This window comes from Canis lupus, chromosome 20, assembly GCF_003254725.2.
Source record: "Canis lupus dingo isolate Sandy chromosome 20, ASM325472v2, whole genome shotgun sequence".
Classification (NCBI taxonomy): Eukaryota; Metazoa; Chordata; class Mammalia; order Carnivora; family Canidae; genus Canis; species Canis lupus.
In genome coordinates this window covers 32,570,943-32,596,105 of record NC_064262.1, presented here as the reverse complement: position 1 = coordinate 32,596,105, position 25,163 = coordinate 32,570,943, and the positions used below count along the sequence as shown (strand labels likewise).

General features: G+C 45.7%; 2 protein-coding genes across 6 annotated transcripts in view; one reads left to right on the top strand and one right to left on the bottom strand.

Moving 5' to 3' along the window:
* DNASE1L3 (deoxyribonuclease 1 like 3) overlaps window positions 1-15,837 on the bottom strand; it is a 29,754-nt gene extending 13,917 nt beyond the window's left edge. The window contains exons 1-3 of one of the 2 annotated variants that reach the window (XM_025456327.3): window positions 15,427-15,836; window positions 7,538-7,766; window positions 378-466 (exon numbers count right to left, since the gene is read on the bottom strand). In XM_025456327.3, coding sequence (XP_025312112.1) covers window positions 378-466; window positions 7,538-7,678 — 230 coding nt within the window. In that variant the 5' untranslated portion in view covers window positions 7,679-7,766; window positions 15,427-15,836. Of the gene's footprint in view, window positions 1-377; window positions 467-7,537; window positions 7,767-15,426 lie in introns of both variants that reach the window. The other variant, XM_049097714.1, reaches the window with a different exon arrangement.
* ABHD6 (abhydrolase domain containing 6, acylglycerol lipase) overlaps window positions 1-25,163 on the top strand; it is a 66,863-nt gene that overhangs the window by 1,958 nt on the left and 39,742 nt on the right. For 2 of the 4 annotated variants that reach the window (XM_025456326.3, XM_035703050.2), the window contains exon 1: window positions 24,048-24,377. The gene's annotated coding sequence lies outside the window, so the exon portion shown is untranslated. Of the gene's footprint in view, window positions 1-23,705; window positions 23,891-24,047; window positions 24,378-25,163 lie in introns of those variants that run through there. The other 2 variants (XM_049097713.1, XM_025456324.3) reach the window with 2 other exon arrangements.

The window sequence follows — 25,163 nt, the reverse complement described above, 5'->3', positions numbered from 1 at the left end:
TTAGCTCTAACCTAGTCTGTAGTGAACATGATTTTTTATTGGCTACGTAATATTCTAGCCAGCGGGCATATCATAACTTCATATTTGTACTCAGTCTTAGCTTATAACAGTAGTTCTCAGCTCAGCCTCTGGTCTCTTTCGTTTCTCTGTCCTGGCTCCTCATCTGTTTCCTCTATTTTGCTTTATCATATGAAAACTAGACAATGGAAAGTTCTCAGGACTGCAGCCAGTGGAGTTGGGAGCCTAGGCAGTGTTGACCATGTGACCTGGTGGTCAGGGCCAGTGCTAGCTTTCACCCTAGTTTCAGTTTCTGGGCTTTTCAGGTGCCCTTGCACTTGACCTTGAGCCTGCAGGGGTCCCCAGGGCCCTGTCTTTACCCATTTAGTTTCTCCAACAGCGTGGGACAGATCATGTTGTTGCTGTCCTTGACTTCCATCAGGAGTATGATATCACAGCGTTTGATGACCTGCAGAGACAATTCCCAGATGTTTTAGGCAAATTAAAGATCTATAAATAATAATCTTTTATTAGGCACTTACATTTTAAGTATAGAATTGGTGCTTTGTTAAAGGAGTTAATTTCATTGCTGAAACAAGTGAGGAACTTCCTGAGGTAGTTCCGTTTTATCTTTTTTTTTTTAAAGATTTATCTATCTATTTATTTATTTATGATAGACATAGAGAGATAGAGAGAGAGGCAGAGACACAGGAGGAGGGAGAAGCAGGCTCCATGCCGGGAGCCCGACGCAGGACCCGATCCCGGGACTCCAGGATCACACCCCGGGCCAAAGGCAGGCGCTAAACCGCTGAGCCACCCAGGGATCCCTATCTTATTTTTTAATTAAAGATGAAGTTAAAAAAAATTAAAAAAATAATAATAAAGATGAAGTTAACTTCTCAGGGTCCTGAGATCGAGTCCCGAGTCAGGCTCCCTGCTCAGCAGGGATCCTGTCTCTGCCCCTCCCCTTCTTTTTTTGCCTCTCCCCCTCTCCCTCTGCCTTTTCCCTGCTCATGCTCTCTCTCTCTTGCTCTCTCTCTCTTTCTCAAATACATAAATAAAGTCCTTAAAAAAAAAAAAGAATTATCTACTACTTCTCTGCATCTCAGTATCCCCATCTATAAATTGGAATGATGATAGTTATTCCCTCATAGGGTTGCTGGAGGATTAAATGAATACTGAGAGCAGTACCACCCAGATAGAAGGCACACAATAGATTATTATTGCTATTGTTATTACTTGTACAGATCAAAGAGGAAGACGCATTGCAACAACAACAAAAAAATTGGAAATAACCTAACTATCCCCAAACAGGAAAGCATTAAATGAAAGATGTTGCAAACATAGCATAGGGCATTATATGGCATTGAAAGTCATGGCTTAGTGGCGCCTGGGTGGCTCAGCCCTTAAGCAACTGACTCTTAATTTTGGCTCAGGTGATGATCTCAGGGTCGTGAGATTGAGCCCCTTGTCGGGCTCTGCGCTGGTTGTGGAACCTGCTTAAGATTTTCTTTTTCCTTCTGCTCATCCCTCCCTTAAAAAAAGTCATGTTTTAAAAGAATATTAACAACATGTGAAATGCCTCTAATATAAAAGCAGGATACAAAATGGATGGTATAGGGTAGTCTCTAGGCTGAAAAACAGATGCAAATTTATGTATTTTTGCATAGAAAAATGCCCATAATGCCCTAAATGCCAACAGCTCTTATCTTCAAGTAATAGAATAATACTTCTTTACTTGTTTCTATATTTTCAAAATAGTCCCTACTGACTATTTTTAACTTGATACAATTAATTCAGAAATTATAAATGTATAATTTAAAGAGTTATGCCTTTCTAATTTAAAAAATTAATGAGTTATTGAAAAAAGAAAACTGCTTGATGATGAAGGAATGATGGGGGAGGACACGATGGCCAATATTTATTAAGATATGACAGATGCGATTCTAACTATTTAACATTTAAATAAGTTGTCTTACATTAAGTACCTCATACAATGCCTGGCACATAGGGACGGCTTTGTAAGTGTTAGCTCTTATCATTGACTCATTAAATGTTTCTAATAATCCTTATATACAGGTCCTCTTTTTATCCCCATTGTATAGTTGGGGACTCAGGCTAAGTAATCTGAACATCATGTGAATATGAGTTATGGGATCATCCACTACAGAACCTCTCTTGACCACTATACTCAATAGCCAAAGAAATCACCATGGTTCCTGTGATTTCCTCCTCCCTTTTGAATATAATTCATAGGTGCAGGGCAAAAGTGGACCAGGGTTCAGACACCCTTTCCTGAGCAGAAAGGTCGAGCTCTTTAATTCCCTGCTTACAGCACTTTTGCTCACATAACAGACACCCTGGAGCCCCACATCTCCAGCAGTAACACCAGCAGATTTCCACTTCCCTTGGGCAGTTTCCTCTGAACCTCTGGGAATATTTCCATAGACTGGAATCTACACTGCAGTAGAGGAATGGCTCAAGATCTCATCATCAAGGGCGCCTGGGTGGCTCGGGGTTGAGTGTCTGCCTTTGGCTCAGGTCATGATCCTGGCGTCCTGGGATCAAATCCCACATCGGGCTCCCTGTAGGCAGCCTGCTTCTCCCTCTACCTATGTCTCTGCCTCTCTCTGTGTGTCTTTCATGAATAAATAAATAAAATATTTAAAGAAAAAAAATCTCATCATCAGAATTCTCCTGGTGATGAAATCTATAAGTGGCTGGCCCTCATCTAGCCATCCATCCTCCCACCCATCTATCTATTCATTTGTTTATCCATCCAACAAAATGTTATCAGGGGCCTGCTGTGTGCCAGACAACATGCTAGGCCTTGCTTTACTCACAATTGTACAGCATCTCGTATGAGTAAATGAGAGAGGGCAAGGAGTGAAGGAGGGAGAGAGGGAGAGGCGGCCATACTAGAAACAGTCGAGCCAAATTTATCAAGCACAAATACCTCCCTGTATTTAAATCTTCTTTATGGCCATTGTAAGAAAAATGGGACTAAATTTCCTAGCTAGTCCTTTTCTAATTATTTTTCTAATATAAAAATAGGATTTTCTAATTATAAATTAGAAAATGTTTCTAGGGCAGCCTGGATGGCTCAACCGTTTAGCGCCACCTTCAGCCTAGGGCATGATCCTGGAGACCCTGGATCGAGTCCCATGTCCGGTCCCTGCATGGGGCCTGCTTCTCCCTCTGCCTGTGTCTCTGCCTCTCTCTGTGTGTGTCTCTCATTAATAAATAGATAAAATTTTTTTAAAATGTAGAATTTATTTTAAAAAAGAAAAATTTTCTAATTATAAAAATAGTATTGCTTATTGTGGAAAATTTGGAAAATGCAGAAAAGACTAAAAAATCATCTGATGACCTGTAAACCCACCACTCAGACACCCCTCACGTGATTTCTAAACTTATCCATATCGACAAAAATACATCAAAATAACTGGCCTGTCAGTTAAAAATATAGACATTGAATCAAATCGCCTCAGATTCGGATCTTGACTCTATCGCTCACCAGCTGTGTGACCCTAAGCAAGTCACTTAAGCTCCCCAAACCCGCCAGATTCCTTATCTGGAAACTGGGACAATATCCCCCTCATGAGGTTGCCATGTGGGATTAAAGGATATAATGAGATAAAACATTCAGTCCATTCCCTGGTGTGGAAGAGAGCTCCACAAAGAGTGGCAATGTTTATCTCAAAATTGGGGTCTTGTCGGGTTTTTTTTTTTTTTTTTTTCAGCCTCATGTGATGTCGTGAGCATTTTCCTCACAGTGATTTAACACTCACTTTTCAAATCTATCACTGGTACATGTTTTCCCTGCCCCTGTTTCAGGCCGGGAAAGATATATCTCCCCTGACGCTATCGCCTCCTCAGAACAGAATGGAACAGAATGAGGCTCCAAAGACAAAGGGGGCCCCCCAGAAGGCCCCTTCCAGACCTGAAACTCAGGAATTTCCTGACAGAGGGGAAGGAGTAGGAGCTGAGCATGGCCAATGGTGAGGGGTTCTCAGCAAGCGGTGTTGTCTTGTGAGTGGGCCTGGAGAGAGTGGCAGGGACAGTCTAGAGAAGTCTTACGAAGACTTGGGCCACTAGAAGTCTCTGAAGCCCTCTTTTGTGGCTCTAACCTGGGATCAGCACAGCATAGCAGGGGAAAGAGCCCACATAGGGTCAGTTAGGCCTGGGTCCTAGCCCTTGCTCTTCACTTACTGGCCCCATGACCCGGGGCTACTTACTTCTCTCCGAACTCTATTTGCCTGTCAGCAAAAGGCAACCAGAGAGCTGTGAAGCTTGGATTCTGCATATTAAGGGCCCAGCATACAGTAAGCACTCCTGAAATTATAATTACCATGAGCTGTGGGAGACGATGCCTCCCACGTCCACCATCTTATCCCCAATGCCTCAGAGCATCTGGCACATGGCCTACCTTCCGTGAGTATTTGTTGGATGAAAAAACATTGCTCTTTAAGGACACAGAGTGAAGAAGCAGATAGAAGCAGCCTTGCCCAGGCAGAGTTTAGCATCTGGAGAACTGCCCGTTGTGCCAGCCCGCAAACCCGAGATGGAAAAGGCAGGCCTCCCTCACTCTCCAAACTCCCTGATGAAGGTCCTAATGACAACAGCATGATGAAACTGGGCTCGTCTCCTAAGTGATAAATCCAGTATAGAAGGGTAGAAAGGGCATCTCCACTAATAGAGTTGGGTCATATGGCTGGATTCGATCCTGGCTCTTCCACTTACCAGCTAAAGAATCCTGGGTAAATCACTTCACCATTCTGAGTATGTCTCCTTAGTTACAAAGTGGGGACAATGCCACCTATGCCATAATATTAAATAAGAATATAAAAGTCCAGGGTGCCTGGGTGGCTCAGTCAAACATCTATATTCAGCTCAGGTCATGATCCCGGGGTCCTGGGATCTAGCCCTCCATCAGGCTCACTGCTCACCAGGAGGTCTGCTTCTCCCTCTGCCCCTCCCCTCTGCTCATGCTCTCTCTCGATATCTCTCTCTTCCTCTCAATGAAATAAAATCTTAAAAAAAAAAAAAAAAAGAAAGAAACAAAAGATAGCCTCTTAAGACTATGATGACTTTTCCTGGGTAGAGTAAGTGAGGAAGGTGATGGGAACTTGGGAGCTCGTAGATACCCAGGCTCAGAGGGCCCTTGTGTGAGGAAGCAGGGAAAATAGTTTCCTTGCATGTCAGAGCTCCCTGTTGAGCCAGAGAGTCTCGGCTCCCACAGGTTGGGCATGGCTATTCTGGCTAAACAACCACCTCTGGAAGGTCTTGGATTCCATCCAAAGGGCAGGGCCAACCAAGGAGAGGACCACCTAAGTAAGAACTGAGCATGTGTCCTTGCTCTAATCCATTTTGTGTATTAATAACAACAGTGGCAGCTCTGTGATCACCTGCCCGGTCCCAGCCCTTCCACACCTTGAGTTCTCTCAGTCAACTGGTGCTACAGGTTGTATAAGGCCCACTTTCTGAAAAGCCCAGAGGCTCAGGAGGAGAAGGGAATTCCCGAGCTTGCTCACACAGCTGCTGGGCAGGATCTGAATTCAGGGCTCCTGATGTTCCCACCATACCACGGTGCCTCCAGGGTTTTCTAAGGTGATAACACCCAGAGAGAGTCCTGAGAAAGGTATCAGCTCCAGCATCAGCAAAGATAAATTAATTTGTCAGGTAAAAAATGTCAACTGACTCCAGAGAAATGTGAGCAGAAGCTCTAGACCTTGGTCATATTACCCAAAGGAAGTCTTATCTAAGTACAGAGAAAGATTAGAATTTGTAGTTGGGGGCTCCTGGATGGCTCAGTGGCTGAACATCTGCCTTTGGCTCAGGTCGTGATTCCGGGGTCCTGGGATCGAGTCCCACATCGGGCTTCCCGCAGGGAGCCTGCTTCTCCCTCTGCCTACATCTCTGCCTCTCTCTGTGTCTCTCATGAATAAATAAATAAAATCTTAAAAAAAAATTGTAGTTGGGAAAAGGTTGATGCAGTGGAAGGTGGAGAAGGATGAAGAGAGGGAGAGAGGGAGGGAGAGAAGGAAGAGAGAAACAAAGAATGAATAAAAGAAAGAAGAAAAAAGAAAGAAAAGAGAGGGAAGGAGGAAGAGGAGAGGAGAGAAAGAAGAGAAGAGGAGAGGAGAGGAGAGGAGAGGAGAGGAGAGGAGAGGAGAGGAGAGGAGAAAGAAGAGGAGAGAGGAGGAGAGGAGAGGAGAGGAGAGGAGAAGAGAAGAGGAGAAGAGAAAGAAGAGAAGAGAAGAGAAGAGAAGAGAAGAGAAGAGAAGAGAAGAGAAGAGAAGAGAAGAGAAGAGAAGAGAAGAGAAGAGGGATCCCTGGGTGGTGCAGTGGTTTTTTTTTTTAATATTTTATTTATTTATTCATGAGAATAGACAGAGAGGAGAGAGAGAAGCAGAGACACAGGCAGAGGGAGAAGCAGGCTCCATGCAGGGAGCCCGATGCGGGACTCGATCCCGGGTCTCCAGGATCACACCCTGGGCTGCAGGCAGCGCTAAACTGCTGAGCCACCAGGGCTGCCCTGGTGCAGTGGTTTAGCACCTGCCTTTGGCCCAGGGCTCGATCCTGGAGACCCAGGATCGAATCCCACGTCGGGCTCCTGGTGCATGGAGCCTGCTTCTCCCTCTGCCTGTGTCTCTGCCTCTCTCTCTCTCTCTCTCTCTCTCTGTGTGACTATCATAAATTAATTAATTAATTAATTTAAAAAAAAGAGAGAAGAGAAGAGATAAAAGAAAGAAAAGAAAGAGCAGGGATCCCTGGGTGGCGCAGCGGTTTGGCGCCTGCCGTTGGCCCAGGGCGTGATCCTGGAGACCCGGGATCGAATCCCACGTCGGGCTCCCGGTGCATGGAGCCTGCTTCTCCCTCTGCCTGTCTCTCTCTCTCTCTCTCTCTCTCTCTGTGACTATCATAAATAAATAAAAATTAAAAAAAAAAGAGCAAAAATTCTGTCCTGTGTTGATGGATCAAAAGACCAGGCTGAAAAAAAAAAAAAAAAAAAAAGACCAGGCTGGGCTGGCATCCCAGCTCCCACTCCACCCACCCACCCACCACCTATATGAGGTCACTACACCTTTAGTTGTTCATCTCTTCATGGGGATAATAGCCTTCTTTCTTAAGGGTGATGACATGAAATCGTGTATCTGTAGTGCCTGACAGGGGCATTCAGTAAACGGTAAGGATCACAATTAGCGTAATAGCCAGCCCTTACCCGGAGCTCGCCTGAGCCAGATACTGTTTTAGGAGCTTTACATTTACGAACTCCCACATGCCCCCCAAAGAATCCTACAGAGAGGAACTCTCAGGCCTCCTGAACACCCATCGCGTTCAAATGATGCCATGAAGCCCAGAGAGGGGATGTGGTTATCGGAATTATTGCTGTCATTATTGTGACAAAATGCCGAGGTAGCTGCTACCTTCCCCCTAGAGACTAACTTTGGTGAAATTTCTCCAAAGTCTCTTAAAGTCGGAAAGCCCAGAGAGCGCGTGAGGGGTGTCCAGCGCTCTTGACAGGAAGGGGTCTCACCTTCACGATGACATCCATGGCATTCTTGTTTTCCCTCTTGGCTCCCCCAAAGGACCTCACATTAAAGGAGCAGAGCCTCAGGGCCAGGGCACTGCTGATGGAAAGGAGGAGAAACAGCAGGAAGGCTGGGAGCCGAGGCATCTTGGCGCTCCTGGCTTCAGCCACAGGACAGCGGTGTCTAGCGTGTGGGCTCTAGGCCACCTCCTCAAGCCCAGCTGACTTATAAAGCCTGCAGATAACAGGAATTACTGGATTCCATGTTGCTACTTTCACTTCTCTGAGGAACTAAAGATCATGGGTTTCATTCCCCAAGGAATTAAGAAAAGTGGCTAGTCTTTTGAGGAGCCCCTGTTTTCATTGCTCTGGTGAGGAAATCAGCCTGCGTAATTGAGGGACCATCCCTGCAAAGTCACTCACATCCCAACCGGGAGCCAGCTGTGACATCTGGTCACCAACCCTGTGGGGGCATGCCATGTGCCTTTTCCTGAGAATTGATAACTCGGAAGTGGTCCGTCCCAGAGGCAGGCCAGGTGAGGGGGCCCTCTGGGCGGGGGGGGGGGGGGGGGGGGGGGGGGGGGGGAGGGGGGGGGGACACGGTGAGGCAGGGCTCAGTGGGAAATCCTGCCAGGTTTTCTGTCTTAGCTGGGATTTGGCAGCCAGCTGTCCTTGGACACACCCAGGCTCTGACTCTCTAGTCACCCTGATGGGTGTAATTAAGGTCAACTCTGGTTTGACTTACATAATGTTTTAGGCAGTTTTACCACATACAGTTTAACACACCAACTACTAGCTATGTGTTGCCAGGGAGAGCAATCTCTAGTCTGCTGGGTCTGTACAATGTCCTTGGACTCTAAGGACAGAGAACCAGTTAAAGCCCTGGAGAGATCCACGATTGAGCCAGATATTTTTTAATGTGTGTGAGAGATATACACCCCCTAAAAGGAAGGTTTTTCAAGAACTATAGGATTTCAACCCATGTAAAATGAGTTTTAGAGATGTGGGCATGAAGATAGGAAGATCTGAAATGCAAAAGAAATGCAGGGCAGCCCGGGTGGCTCAGCAGTTTAGTGCTGCCTTCAGCCCAGGGTGTGATCCTGGAGACCCTGGATCGAGTCCTGGGTCAGGCTCCCTGCGTGGAGCCTGCTTCTCCCTCTGCCTGTGTCTCTGCCTCTCTCTCTCTCTCTCTCTGTGTGTGTGTGTGTCTCATGAATAAATAAAAAAATCTTAGAAAAGAAAAAGAAACAAAATGTAATCAAGTTATAAGCCCTGGTGAGATTTGCAGTCTTTGGTAAGGAAAACTCTGGGAAGAAGGGATCTCTGGGGTCACCCCCTCGTGAAGAGATGGGCGGGTGGCTGTAGCCACAGGGAAAAGCATGCACATATCACTAACATACAGCCAGGCTCATCCTGGCCAAAATCTCTGGCCAAGCACACTCAGGCATCCCAAGGAGATAACCCCAAATAGCACATGGGAGGAAATAATGGTTTCCTGAGCTCCTGGTGAAATGCAGCTCCCTGGTGTCTGCAACAGGCCTCTTTGAATCTCTGAGGAAAAGGGTGATGATTGTTTTCCTTGGCAAAATTGAATGTGGGGAAACACCTTTTGTGCCTTTAAGAAGGAATTTGTACATATGCGCATTTTATGAACTTGTAACATATGAAAGATTCTGGCCTATTTAACTGACAATCTTGTAACTCCACATCAACTGTGCAGTGAGAGGGACCAATTTAGATTTGTGACTGTCAGTTGTAACCTTTTTAGATTCATGCACAGTTCTGAAACATTTATAAGAATTTGTTTTATAAGTTTAATTTATTAACATTACTTAGTATTTAGGGGCACCTAGCTGGCTCAGTTAGTAGACCGTGGGACTCTTGATCTCAAGGTGGTGGGTTCAAGCTCCACGTTGGGTACACAGATTACTTTTAAAAATTGTATAAAAAAAAGATAAAAGAATTACTTAGTATTTTAAAATGTTGCTTTTTGATTAGTTCAGACAACTAAAGTTTACTAGGAAATGGGGTCTATTAAATGTATAAAAGAAATTTAGGGCTCAGTGGTTTAGCAGCCCAGGGCATGATCCTGGAGTCCCGGGATCAGGTCCTGCATCAGGATCCCTGCATGGAGCCTGCCTCTCCCTCTGCCTGTGTCTCTGCCTCTCTCTGTATCTCTCATGAATAAATAAATAAAATCTTAAAAAAACAAAAAGAAGTTTAAAGTGTTTACAAATGGGTCTATAACCCCTTAAAAGTAAATCTTTAAGTTTGCTGAATGTAGGGTTGGCTGGATTTAGCAAATAAAAATACAGAGCACTAGGTAAACTTGACTTTTTTTTTTTTTTAAGATTTATTTATTTGAGAGAGAAAGAGAGAGCAGAGGGAGGGGGAGGGAGAATCTCAAGCCAACTCTCTGCTGAGGACAGAGCCTGACTCAGGGCTTAATCCCAGGACCCTGAGATCATGACCTGAGCCAAAATCAAGAGGCAGATGCTTAATCAACTGAGCCGCCCAGGCACCCCCAGGTAAATTTGACTTTTAGATAATTCAAATTTCATCGGACATCCTATCCTCTGTTTTATCTGACAATCCCGCCTGGATTTATAAAAAGGATTTTTATAAGCTGAAGTTAAAAGCATGACATTTTCTACAGCAGTTATGATCCTATCCCAGTCCTGGAATAGGGTTTAGTTCCCAGTGTCAAAAATAAGCCAACCTGGGGACGCCTGGCTGGCTTAGTCTGTGATACATGCGACTCTTGATCTGGGAGTTGTGGGTTTGAGTCCCATGTTGGGTATAGAGATTACTTAAAACTAAAATCTTAAAAAAAAAAAAAAAAAAAAAAAAAAAGGTTAACCTGTAGGATGAGTTGACTAATCTGTTTTTGAATCTTTAACTTTCATCATCTGAATATTAACTTGAAAAATAAATCTCTGTATAGTAGCTTCTGCGTATAGACAGGGCACCGGGGTGGCTCAGTGGTTGAGCATCTGCCTTCACTTCAGGTCGTAATCCTGGGATCCTGGGATCGAGTTCTACATCAGGCTCCCCGCATGGAGTCTGCTTCTCCCTCCACCTGTGTCTCTGCCTCTCTCTCTCTGTGTCTCTCATGAATAAATAAATAAAATCTTAAAAAAAAAAATGCTAAGCCTCACATTTAACTGAAGTCCACTAGGAGCAGGGGCTTTATTGAGCGCTCTCTGTATTTCCCATCACTCAGTACTCCCCCAGGCCCTCCACTTTATGGATGAGCAAACTGAGGTTTGCTCGCAAGGACGCACAGCTAGCCCGTCTCAGCTGCGGCTGAACCCAGGCCCTCCGACTGCAGACCAGCCTTCTCATCTGCCAAACCCAACGTAGCAAACAAATGCTGCAGGCCAGGCAGAGGGAGGAGGCCAAAGGAGACATTGACTTTTTACTGTTATACATTTGGGTATTGCTTGATTTTTTTCGTTTGTTCATTTTTCCAAAAATAGGTAGTTGCTTAGTAATTAAAAAGAAAGATAAAAGTACTGAAAAGCTTTCCATTATTTAAAGCAGATTAAACAATGCCCCTGCCAACATGTTTTCTGTCTTTGTACAGTTGAGCCAAGCGTGGATTTCAACCGGCTCCAGGAGTCACTGATAACACGGAGAGGTCGGAGACACGAGACTGTGTACTGCAGGCTCAAGGAAAGGAGAAACCCCCACTTTTCCATCTTGTGCTGGGAATTGGGGGTTTGACACTATTCCTTCCAGGACCCTGGAGTCCAGAGCTGGGAAGGAAAGGCAGACACTGGCCTGACCCACATTGATCACTTTGAAGTGTCCTTCCTTCTGCCACTTGGCAGCTATAGATGACCTGGGGCATGTACTTCCAGACACTACTCTGTAAAATTCTCCTCAAGAAAAGGATAAATATATATTACTCCCTGGAGCTTTATAAAGCACATTAGCATGTTAGATGTTCTGAAAAGTTCTGCAATAAAGCAAGCTGCTTCAGTGTGTTGAAACAGGGTATCTGGACTTTATTGTCCATAGAACTGTTTTCTTCGTAAAACTCCATTCAATGTCTGGAGGAATGTCCACCTTGGGAAATCCCATCCCAATCAGACAGGGATGGCCAGGTCCCCTCAAAACCACCTCACAAAGCCCCTACTGATAAGCTCCCTTCATGTCATGTGAATGGGCAGAAATGAGGAGTGGGAGTCCAGACACATGGTCCCAATCGTCCCTGGGAGCCACAGCCATCCACCATGGACCCTGGTGGGATGGGAGTCAAGGGGCGCCAAAGGACACCTCAGATCTGGAGAATTCAGGGGTAGTGAAAGTGCACTGGCTGAGTAGGAATAAGAAAGTAGCAAAAGTAGAAGAAGAAACAAAAGCTTTATGGGAAAATCCCCCCAGTGGCTGGGGGGACAAGCCTCATGACCTGAACAGGTGTCTCCAGTGACTGATGTAATTTTTTGTCTAGTAACAAATGAGCCGTAGCAATAATCTTGTAATGTATGCAAATTGCTCTGGTTATCACGGTTCAGAGCCATTTTCCCTCGCCCCAACCATCAGGGGAGGTGCCTGACTGAAGGTTGCTTAATAGAGACAAACCTCGCCTTTGTGTGGTGGTTTCCAGATGATGAAGCAGGCTCTGGGTTTTGGCCTCACATAGCATCTTCCACACAGGGCTGTGCCTGGACCTCATGCAGGTAGTGTTCTGAAGACGGGCCTCGGGGTGTCACTGCTCTGATCAGAACCCTTCAAAAGCCCTTCATTTGACATAACTGGTCGTTATGTCCTTCCCCTGGCCTCTACCGACTCATCTCTTCAAAATAACATTACTCCTTTCCCTTCTTCCTTCTGCACTGGCCTCCCCTGATACTGAGCAGTTTTCAATGCCACCTCAGGGCCTTTGCACAGCCGTTCCCTCCACTTGCAGTGATCTTCCTTTCTTCCACCCCCAGGTCTCAGTTTCCTTTTGAAGATTTTTATTTATTTTATTTATTCATAAGAGACACAGAGAGAGGCAGAGACATAGGCAGAGGGAGAAGCAGGCTCTCTGTGGGGAGCCTGATGCAGGACTCAATCTCAGGACCCTGGGATCATTACCTGAGCCAAAAGCTCAACCACTGAGCCACCCAGGTCTCAGTTTCAATGTCACCTTCTCAGAGAAGCCTTGCTGGAACCCCTAGCCCATCAGCATCTTCCTTTTTATTCTCTTCCATGGGGCCTATGTCTTTTGCTTCATGGTATGTATCACAGTGTATGATTATGTATGAGCTGTGCGTTGTTGGATGTCTGTCTCTGTTGGGACAGGGACACGTATGTGTGTCTGCAAGGCCTGGGACAAGACCAGCACACAGTGGGTGTTTGATCAATCGTTGTTGAAAGCACGATAGGTGCTCTGACTCCAGAGCCTGTCTTCTCAACCATCGTGTGAGGACACAGAGCCAGGGGAACTCAGGTCCCTGGATAACCAAGCGAATCCAGGCCACTGAGACAAAAGAAATATAGCAACCACCTCCACATAGCATCTGCCTTTCAGGGAGCCCCGAGGGCTAAATTCTCATATAGCTCCCCGAACTCAGGAGTAGAGCAGGGAGCAGGCTTCTCCATCTCAGCACTACTGACATTCTGGTCTAGATAATTCTGTGTTGTGGGGGCTGCCACATGCATTGCATGATGGTTAGCAGCATTCTTGGCCTTCACCCACTGGATGCTAGTAGCACCCTCTTAGTCATGACAACCAAAAATATCTCCAGACATTGCCAAATGTCTCCACTGGGATGGAAATCACTACCAGACCCCCACATCCCCTTATCCCCGTTGGTGTGAAGGTGAAAGCATACGCACTTCTAGTTACTGGCTGTTCTACCTTGGCCAAGTAGCTAAAGCTCTCTGTGTTCATTTCCTCATCCTCAAAAGTGGCGATAATAATAGCTCTTACGTGGTAAAGCTGTGACCATTTTGTGAGTTTGTAAATAAAGGGCAGACTTAGCACAGTGTCTGGCCCTCAGAACATCTCAGTTGGGTGATATACTGCCTTCAGAATGAACTGTGCAAAGAAGGGATTGTAATCCCCATTTTGCAGATGAGAAAATTGAGACTTGGGGATAATGATGTCAGGCCCCAGCCACTTTAATGTCACTTTACATTCATTAAATGTAAATGACTGTAAAGTGACATTAAAGGCAGGAATTCAGGTTTTCAGAATTAATTCTCTTAGCCAGCCCTTTCTTTATGGTACAAGAAGGCCCATTAATTCTAGACCTCATCTGACCAATTGCAAACTCTGAGCTGGTGGTGTTGCAATGAAGAGGTTCAACCTGCCAGAGTGGGACTAGGAGGAGGCAAATGAGGCACTGGCCTCAGGTGGAACATTTAAGGAGGTGACAAAGAACTCACTAATCAAGATCAATAATATTTTAACGCAATATTTTCAATAATTAATTAATCTTGAGTAATTAATCAAAATTAATGCAAAGCATCCATAATGAACAAAGTATCACATCTTAAACGAAGACAGAAGCCAACCCTCACTTTCACACTCCTGCTTCTTTCACCTGAACCTAATCTGCCCCCTGAGATCTGCAGATCTGTGAGCATGGATGTCCAGGAAGATGCGGGAGAAGAGAGCGCCCTCTTCTGGCTGATAGTGAGCACCACCCCTCTCCTGGGGAGCCAAGTTCCCCTTCTTCCTGGGATAGAGCAGCATCTCAGAGCTAGAACACTCTCTTCTGGCACCACAGGGCTTTTCACCCTGCCCTTCATGAGACACCTAGGTTAAAAGGCTGCAGGCAGGCCAAATGATGCCATTGGACCACCCCTCACCTCACCCCTTCCCCCTGGCCACCGCACTGTGCTGGATCCATTGCCTTTCTCTCCTTACCACATGGGGAAACGAGCCTGGCCCTTGTCCCTGCCTCTGTGGCCGATTCTAAAGCTGCCTGTTAGTATACAGCTGGCCTCTCCAGGCTGACCAGGAGAGGGGACAGTGAGGAAACAGGACCCCGAGGTGGAAGGCTTCTCGCAGCTGCTGACTGGTGGTACTGGAGCAGGGAGCTGACTGCTTGCCTGACTGCACTATTTCTTCTTTTTTTTCCGAGGGTTTGGTAATTTCTTCATTTTATTTAATTATGATTTAATTATTATTTTTACATCATTTCAAATGTGCTTAAAAGTTGCAAAAATTGGGAATCCCTGGGTGGCTCAGTGGTTTAGCGCCTGCCTTTGGCCGGGAAGTTAATACCGGAGTCCCAGGATTGAGTTCCACGTCGGGCTCCCTGCATGGAGCCTGCGTCTCTCTCTGCCTCTCTCTCTCTCTCTCTCTGTGTCTCTCATGAATAAATAAATAAAAATATTTTTTAAAAGTTGCAAAAATAGTTCAAAAACTCACATATACCCTTCACCCAGATTCACCCATGAACATTTAGGCACATTTGTTTTTTCATAAGTTTTCATACACACAGATTTTTTTTTTCCTGAATTGCTCAAGAGTAAGTTGGAGGCCTTAGGACCCTTTATCCCTAAATACTTCCTAGTGATTTCCCAAGGACAAATAATTTGCCTATAGAGCCACGGGACAATTATCAAAACCAGAAGGTTTAGCAACAATATAATATTATTACCTAATCTACAGAGTTTATTCAGATTTTACCAATTACTCTCATAATGTCCTTTAAAGCAGTTATCTCTTTCTGGTGCAGGATCCAATCTACGCTTACGCATTGTACTTAGCAGTCCTGTGTCCTTGAAGCCCCTCTAATCCGAGTGGTTCCTCAGCCTTTGTCTTTCATATCCTTGACATTTTTGAAGTGTACAGGCTAGTTATTTTGCTTAATCTCCCTCAGTTTGGGTTTGTCTGGGACTTCCTCATGATTAGATTCAGGTGATGCACTTTGAGTGGGAATATTACTTACGTGTTTCACAGAAGTTCTTAAATAAGCCTCTCCTGGTATTCACAGGGAAGCTGAATGACTCAGACACAGGAAGTAGATGATGATTTAAAAGCTCTTAATAAGAGTTGCTGACATTTATTTAGTGCTTGCTGTTTGACACTCCCTTCTGGATTTGTTGATTTGGGCACTGTTCTCTCCTTGCATGGGGTGTTTATGTTGGGTCACAGTCATAAATCAGTAGCAACAGCTATGGGTATCGAGCTGTTGTAGGCCCCATATTACACATCTTCTCTTCAATTACAAAGTCAGAGAGGGTGTCACTTGAACCAAGTCTCACAGCTACCAAGAGGTACATCAGGACTGTTTGACACCAGAGTACAAATACCTGGTTAGTCCCCCCATATCATTTCTTCTCTGGCATGTAGCAGTGACAAGGCCCTGATAGTATTCCAGCTCAGAACACTGAGAACAATCCATGTCGCATCCCCTAGACTCCCAGCAAGCAGGGATGTTTTCTCCCCATATTCTGAGCTCTCCTGCCTACCCCACACATAAGGAGCATGAGAACTTGGGAGATACCCCATGCTGTGAGTAGGAGGCCTCAGTAGGTTGTATGGTGTTCTCCCGGGGCAGATATCCCTCTTGGGTCATCAATCATTGGACAATTAATTACAAATCCATTGATAACTATATCAGTCCCAAAGACAGGGCAAAGAGCGCAGCTGTGAGTGGGTGTCAATCCTTAACGAAACAGTGACTCGTGAATGATTTTTGAAGCAGGAGTCCCACTGTGGGATGAGATTTCTCCTGCATAGGCTGAGCCTGCTCCAAAATCATCCCAGAACCAGATTTAGATGCACGCTGGTGTCATTCATAACATACCACAGTCTTAAGAGATCAGCCCTGGAGATTTGTTGGCACAAGGAGCCCCCTGCCTGGATATGGGGATCATTTTGCATCATGGGTGTTTTAGGGGATTGGTTATGCACTCATTTAACAGATAACCTACTAAATGTGGAGGGAGACACAGAGATCATAAGGCAGCTCCTGCTCTTGGGGACTAAAAAAAAAATTTTTTTTTAAGATTTTTATTTACTCATGAGAGACACAGAGAGGCAGAGACATAGGTGGAGGGAGAAGCAGGCTCCCTGCAGGAAGCCTGATGCAGGAATTGATCCTAGGACCCCAGGATCATGATCTGAGCCAAAGGCAAATGCTCAACCACTGAGCCACCCACTGAGCCACCCAGCCACCGCAGGGACTCAAAATTAGATTGTTATTTGGATTTGCCTTTTATTTCAGTCATTTTCTGTGCCTCTGAGCCTTCATTCCATATCCAGTGGCCAAAAAACTACTATGAATATGAATGACTAGTGTAAATTCTTGGGACTCAAACCTTCTTGAGCCCCATTGGACACTATTTTATGGGGACCATTATGACTTCTTTGACTGGAGAGTCGGGAAGGGTGACCAAGCATCATGGTTTGCCCAAAAGTGAAGAGACACTTTTTATGCAAAGACAAAGTCTTGAGCAAACTGGGATGAATCAGTTACTCTAGTTTACTTGGGAACAGAGGCAGCAGAAAGAAAATGGTAAATGGGAAAGAAATAGTAACAGCCAACACCTAATTTTAAGAATTTAGTGATGATCAAAACAAATTTATGAAGTAAGTACTGTATTACTCCTTATTTTATAGAGGTCTAAACTGGGACCCAGAGAAAGTAAGCCACTTGTCAGAAATGTACACTTGGTAAATGGAAGACTCAGGTCTGCCAGAGAGCAGCAAATCCTGTATTCCCAGGCGTTACTCTGCACTGCCTCAGAGTCTCATGTGTAAAATGTGGTGCAGATAAAGTCTTGAAACTATATTTGAGAAGAATTCTCAGAGATTTAAGCTGACTACTCTGGAAGCAGTAGCCAATGAAAGTTATGTTTCCATGGAGACCCACTCATATCCAGCCAGGCTGTGCTCACATGTAGCCATAACAGTGGAGACCTGCCATCACTCAAATGCAGTGGATTTCTTAAGAAAAAGACCCTCAGTAGCAACTTCCTGAGCTTCTACCAATGCCCATTCTATCATTCAAGACTTTGGTGGAGTCTCCATGGCAGCCTGCAAAATAGAAGTCTTGTACAAGTCTTATATATAGGAGGTATTCATTGAGTACAGTGGCTAAGAGCACAGATTCAGGAAACATGTCTGTCTCTGCTCCATCACTCACTGGCTACATGAGCAAGTTATGTAATCTCGAGCCCAATCTTCTTGTCTGTTAAATGGTGGAAGTCATAACATCCACACTCCACAGCTGTTGTGAAGAGGAAAACAAATGATACAATGCATGAAAATCACAATTCCCGGTACAAAGTAGGCAATGAAGAAATGTACACCACCTACTAATTAACATCTGCTCATCCTATGTCTTGAGAATAATCCACTTGAGAACTGGCAAAAAGGAGCAGGAGTCTATTCCCCACAACTGCCTTCTCCCCCTAGCTTCATCCTTCCCATTGTTCATCCAGCTTCTAGCTTTTTGGTCTGTTCCCAGCAACTTGTGTGCCACTGGGAAGAGATGACTAAACTTGGTATTCTTGCTCCTGGCCCCAGTTCCCCAGGGAACCCAGTACCTCCAGTCCCCAGAACCCCAATTAGGGCATCGGGACCCCTGCTTGAAGGGTGACCAGACTCTAATCCATCCACACAGTTGTACGATCTGGCTCCGCACATGACTTCAGCAGCTCAGAGAAGAGACAAGAACAAGTGAAGAAGTATTATCTTTTTTGATAGATCAGATGGGTAAGGGAGCATTATGATTTAGATGGTATAAGGTGACACACATCTTTGAAAGCTTCATTAAACTGTTCATGTCACAGTGGCTACCCAGTGGGAAGTTTAAAGGCCCAGGAGAGACACTAAGAGGAAGAGGTCTCAGTACAGTGTCATGAGTGATACGGATGTTGAAATGAAGCCTGGGAGGATCTTGGAGAAATGTATGTTTTCTTGGCAAGAACTATGCACTACATTCACACACACATACATGCTGGTAACCTTCACCCATTGATTCCTGGCTCACGCTGGGGTCTTCATAATCTCTCTTCCCTGACCGATCTTTGACTATTCAAAGATGATTTTTAGGCCCCTCTAAGAACAGGGCGAGCCAGTAAATGCTTGGTGTATGAACAGCGATGCTGCTGATAGCTGATATTATGCATACTTCTTTGGTGCCAGGTGCAGGGCTAATCTGTAAACACATTATTCAGCTTGATCTTGTCTGCAGCTCCATGAGGTTGGTCCCATCATCAGTTGCTCATCGTCACCTCCTACTTAAAGATGAAGAAACTCAGGTTTCACAGGCAGATAGCTAGTAAGTGGTAGAGCTGGACCCACCATCTTCATCTGAGAGGTGTTCCGATGACTCAAACACTTAGGGCTGGTGTTTGCTCATCTGTACTGCTTGCTGTGATTTTTGCCAGCCCACCTATTAGTCCCAGTTTGGTACCTGCATCCCCAGTGTCCTTGGGGTGCTAGATCTCCCCTGATCTCAATCAACGTGGTTTAGGTGAGGTAGGAAAGGATTTCTTAAACAGGACATAAAAAACACAGAGCACAGAGGATAATTTGACTAAAATAAAGTTGACAATTTTCCAAAAGCACTAAAAAAAAGTGAAGAGATAAGCCACAAACTAGAAGATCTTTGCACCACATATAACTACAAATAATTAAGACACAGACAATTAGGAATTTGGGAAAGGACATGAACAGGTATCATTTCACAGACACAGAAACACAATGACAAATAACTATATGAAAAATTACTCAAGCCCATTCATGATAGACATGAAGATTAAGATCACAACGAGATACCCTTTATACCTACTAGATTAAAGGCAGCCCCATGGATCCAAATGCTGGCAAGACCCTAGATATATTCCCCTATGTTGTCCTTCTGAAAGTTTAGATTTGCCTCTGATATTAAAGTCTTTAATCTATCCTGAATCAATTTGGAGGGGGGTAGGTTGTTAAATTCCATGTTTTTCTATGTGAATAATCAAGTGTCCTAACACATTTACTGAATTAGCCCTCCTTTCCCCAGTGATCTGAAATGTTACTTCCCTCATAAGCCACGTTTCCCTATGATTTTTATTGTTTCATTAGTGTTTTTATCTGTCCCTAAGTGAATACACACTGTCCTAATAATCATGCTTTTATAACAAATCTTGATATCTACTTTTTCTCCTTTGCTGGAAATATTTTTACTTTTCTTGGACCTTTGCTCTTCCATATAAATCTTTTTTTTTTTTTTAGATTTATTTATGTATTTTACTGAGAGAGAAGCAAGTGGCAGAGAGGGGCAGAGGGAAAGAGACAATCCTGAAGGAGGCTCCCCTCTCAGCAGGGAGCCCAATGCAGGGCTTGAGGATCCTGAGGTCATGACCTGAGCCAAAATCAAGTCAAATGCTCAACCAACTGAGCCACCCAGGCACCCCTTCCACATAAATTTTATAATCAACTCATCGTCTTCCTTGAAAAGCCCTGTTGGGATTTTGATTGGAACCATTTTTTATTTTGAATGACCTTTCTAACCTTTATTATTGAGAATGATATTTGCTTGGGGCTTTTGGTCATTGCCTTCTAACTGATTAAGGAAGTTCTCGTCCTAGTTTTCTGTGAGTTATTGCTATGAGGAACTGTTGAATTTTAAAATTTTGCAACCATTGAGATGATCTTCTAGTTCCTCTTTAATATATTGATGTGGTTAGCTACAAGAACATATTTCCTAATGTTAAACTACCCTGACGTTCCTGGGATAAAACTGTCTTCGGAATGATGCATTATCCTTTTTATATATTGCTGGTCTTAATGTACTAATATTTTATTAAGGGTTTTCACCTCCATGTTTTTGAGCAATTTAGGAGTAATATTGGCCTGATCTTCTTGGTATGGAATTTAGATCGGCAGCATAGAGTTGATGTGCTCTCCCTTATTCTATTTTCCAGAAGGGCTTATGAGAGAGTATTATGATCTATTCCTTGAAAGTTTAGACTTTTAGAACCATCAGGCTTAATGTTTTCCTTTGACTAGATATTTTACCAATTTCTCTAATAATAAGATTTACGTTTTCTATAGTTGACAACTGATATAATTTGCTGGCAAATCAAACTTGTTATCATTATGTAGTGATCCTCTCCATCCTCAATGATTTGTGTTAGTCTGTTATATAATATTAACATAGCTACACCAGTTCCCTTTTGGATACAATTTTTGAGGTATATCATTTTCCATACTTTTACCTCCCAAATTCCTGTTTTAGGAATACCTCCTGAAACAGTACCTCTTATATTCTTTTAACATCCAATTTGACAATTTCTGACTTTTAACTGATGAGTTTAGTTAAATGACTATGATTATTAGTATATCTGGACTTATTTTTTTTACTATCTTTTTTTAGGAAGTCTCACTTTTTCTACATGTCTTTGGGTTTCATAAGCACTTGAGTATTTTATTGGCTTATGTCACTTCCCACCTTCTACTGATTTGAAAGTTATAGATTTTATTTGTATTATTTTAGTGAATACCATTGAGATTGTACCACACCTAATTAACAAAGACCAAAGTTAATATCTTAATTCCCTTCCCACCCCAAATGCAAAGTTATTGGAACACTTTAATTTTGACCACCTTGTTCCTAATTTATTTTTGTCCTGTATTTTTAGTTCTGATCTTGTTTAAACCTATGGTTTATGTACTATTGTTGTAATCATTATTGTCTTGTACTGACAATTTTGTTTAAGTTCACTGTATTTACCAATTTATTCACTCACTATTCCTCTTTTCCCTGAAGTCCTTAATTGGTATTCCCTGATATTCTTTCTGAGGTATATATCTTAGAAGTTCAGTTAGGGGCAGCCTGAGTGGCTCAGCAGTTTAGCGCCGCCTTCGGCCCAGGGCGTGATCCTGGAAACCAGAGATCAAGTCCCACATCAGGCTCCCTGCATGGAACCTGCTTCTCCCTCTACCTGTGTCTGCCTCTCTCTCTTTCTGTGTCTCTCATGAATAAATAAATAAAATCTTAAAAAAAAAAGAAGTTCAGTTGTTCAGTTAGATCGTCCAGTTGTAAATTCACTTTGTCCATCTGTCACTCTCATTCTTGAAAGGCTGAGGATCGGATTCTCGGGTCTTTGGAGATACTATTCAACATCTTTTAGCTTCTTATGTTGCCATTCAGAAGTTTGCTGACAATCTAATTCCTTCCTTTGGGCATAATCTGCACCTTTTTAAAAATCTCTAGCCACAGGAGGCTTGGGTGGCTCAGTGGTTAAGTGCCTGCCTTCAGCTCAGAGTGTGGTCCTGGAGTCCCGGGATCGAGTCCCACATCAGACTCCCTGTATGGAGCCTGCTTCTCCCTCTGCCTGTGTGTGTGTCTCTGCCTTTCTCTCTCTCTCTCTGTGTCTCTCGTGAATAAATAAATAAAATCTTTAAAAAAAAAATCTCTAGCTGCTTTTAAGATTTTTTCACTGTTTTTAGTATTCTGTAGTTTCACTACAATATTTCCTTTTTTTTTAATAGGGTACAGTCCCTATTTTTAAAAAAATTTTTATTTATCTATTCATGAGAGACACACACAGAGAGGCAGAGACACAGGCAGAGGGAGAAAAGCAGGCTCCCCACGGGGAGCCCAATGTGGAACTCGATGCCAGGACGGGAGATCACACCCTGAGCCAAGGCAGACGCTCAACTGCCGAGCCACCCATGCGTCCCTCACTACAGTATTTCTTGATGTGGGTTTCCTATTATTTATCTTGCTTAGGATATATTAGGATTCCTAAATCTGCAGAAGTATATCTTTTTTCTGCTCCGGAAATTCTCACCCATTACTATCTCAAATATGGCCTGTCCTTTCTTCTCTCTTTCTTTGGTGCTGCTTAAATGTATTTGAGATCTTTTCAGTCTATTCTGCGTAGTTGTAATATCTTTCTTTTCATATTTTTCATGCCATATCACTCTGTGTTATGTTCGGATTAATTTCTTCAGGTAGATCTTCCAAATCACCATGTTTGGTTAATTATGATCTATGAGAATCCTGATTAATTTGCTCTTCGATGAGTACCTTGTCCCTGAAGCTCTGAGAACATTCCATGAAGCATGTCAAAAGCAACTCTTGAAATCTGAATGATGAGGTGGCCAACATCTTAGAGAAAGATGCTCCAGTCCAAGCCAGGGAGATTGTCCTTAACTCTGGATGGATTCCAGCAGCTCTGACAGATGCTGGCTTTACAAGGTGGTCACCAGTAGCCTCAAAAATGTTCCTTTGCCCCATCCCTGTGGCTTCTTGTCCAGGACCCAGTCTTAAAACTCAGACCCACCCTACTCAGCCAGGTTCCACCAGTCCGGAGGGTGTGGCAGGCAGGAAGCTGCCTTTGTGATAGATTTAAATACCCAGTCCTGCTGGGCACTGGTCCCACCTAGGTCCAGAGCAAGAGGCTAACGAGGAAGCCATGGATTCAGAGTACCAGAAAACATCAGCCCCCACACCACATCCAGCATACAGGACTCAGCACACAGTAAGTACTCAGTAAATATTTATTAAATGAATGAACACACACTTTGATGGAAGAAGTCCATAGAGTAGTGTGGGGCTAAAGGGGACTTAAGGAAGATTTCTTGGAGGAAGTGACATTTAAATTGAGGCATGGAAAAGAGGAAGTAGTCAGGCCAAGCAGAAAAGGAAGAGTTCTGGTGGAGGGAACAGTCCATGCAAAGGCTAAAGTGGTAGAATTTAGCCTGAGTGCCCTGAATACTAGATGAGGCTGGAGTGGTAAACTGACGTCAGATGCTCAAAATCCAGGCTTGGGCAGCCCCGGTGGCGCAGCGGTTTAGCGCCGCCTGCAGCCTGGGGTGTGATCCTGGACACCCGGGATCGAGTCCCACGTCGGGCTCCCTGCATGGAGCCTGCTTCTCCCTCTGCCTGTGTCTCTGCCTCTCTATGAATAAATAAATGAAATCTTAAAAAAAAAAAAAAACTATTAAAAAAATCCAGACTTTGTGGCTGATAAGCTAGTCAGACAACACCACATTTGAATTTAATGGGTTACAATTTTTATGCTCCCCTCTCTCCCCTGATTTTATTTATTTTGGCCTAATGAGGTTTAACTGTCCTTAAAAAGAAGAAATGACCATATTGGGGATTTAACCAGGGGTGGCTGAAAGTCTTTTAAGACTTCCATCCCTCCCCCCCCCCCCCCCCCCCGGGAGCTTTGGGGCCAGCCGCTGGGTCTGAATTCACAATTCTGCCCTTTACAGGTCGAAGCCATGCGCAAGCTCCCCATCTTTCTTCTGGGAAAGGAAGCCAGTCACAACCACCCCTTTATAGGATCCAAAGGGCCGACGTGTGTAAGGTGAACCTGTGCCTGACCCTCTGAGCCCTTTGGGGACGGATCCAGCCAGAGTCACTTTGACGGCGCGTGCCCCGCAGCACCAGGCACCTAGTAGGTGCTCAGTAAACAATGAAACCACGCCGGGGCGGGTGTGCTGCGCGGGGGGAGCTGGTGGCTGCTCGGGCCCCCCACCCCTTCCGCTCGCGGGGGAGCTCCGCAGGGGCGGGGCGGGGCGGGGCAGGGGCGGGGCTGGGCGCTCGCGGTGCGCGGGAGGCTGGCGGGCGCTCGGGGGTGCTCGGAGCCGGGGAGCTGAGGTCGCGACCCTGACCCGGCCCCCGGGACGTAACGCTCGGAGCCGAGGGGCCGAGGGGCCCAGGGGCCCAGGGCTCTCGAGCGGGACCGACGTAGACCGGGCGGGCGGAGCCGGCTTTTCTGTCGGCGGACACGGGCCGGCGCACCGCGCCTTTAAGGCGTCCCGCGGAGCCGGGCGCCGGGAACCGAGCGGCGCGGGCACGAGCGCTGCTGCCGGACGCGAGCGAGCGGGGCTGGGGGCCGAGGACCGGCGTCGGGAGCCAGCGGCGCGACCCAGGCGCCCGAGGTCAGACGGCGGGAGCGCAGGCCGGGCGGGCGGGGGCTGCGCGCCTGGGAGGGGGGGGGAGGGAGGGGCGCCGCGGCCCCCCCGTGCCCGTGACCCCCTCCGCCTCTCGAGTCCGGGCTCTGGCCTCGCCGCGAGCCGCACGCGGGGCCGCAGGGGTCGGGGACCTGCACCTCGCTCTCGGCTCGGCTCCTCGCCCTGCAGAGCCCGGACGGGGCCAGGCGCCCTCACTTCCCGGGCTGCCTGCCGCCCTAAGCGGGGGCGAGGGGAGGATGGGTGGCGCACCTGCACCCTCTCTCTGCGCCGCCTCCCACCGCTGGCTCCGGCTCCGGCCCCAGCCCCTGTGCGCCCCGCCTGGTGCCTGGATGCTTTGGAGGCTCGTGCATCCTCGTTCCAACCACTTCCTGAGGAAAGGCTGCAGCTCGACCTCCCAGCTGATGGCACCTACCCCCGTCCCGCCCCAGATACCTGCGCCCCTCGGGACCTCCCCCCAGCCGGTACCTAACCTACCCCCCAGCAGCCTCTCAGCTCACCCTTCCAGATCCTGCCCCAGTTCCCTCGGCCTCATGCTCTCTCCTCCCTGCAACCCTTGAGTTAGGATGCTGGTCCAACCACCCCGACAGGACAGCTCGGTGCTGCCCCACAACCCCCAGCATCCCCCGCCTACACCTCCGCTGGCTTCCTGGCAGCCTTGGAAATTGGGATTGTGTAACGCTGGCTGCAGGGCAGAGCACATGCAAGGTTTGCACCCTTGTACCTGCATTCGAGTGGAGGAGGCCAAGTCAACAG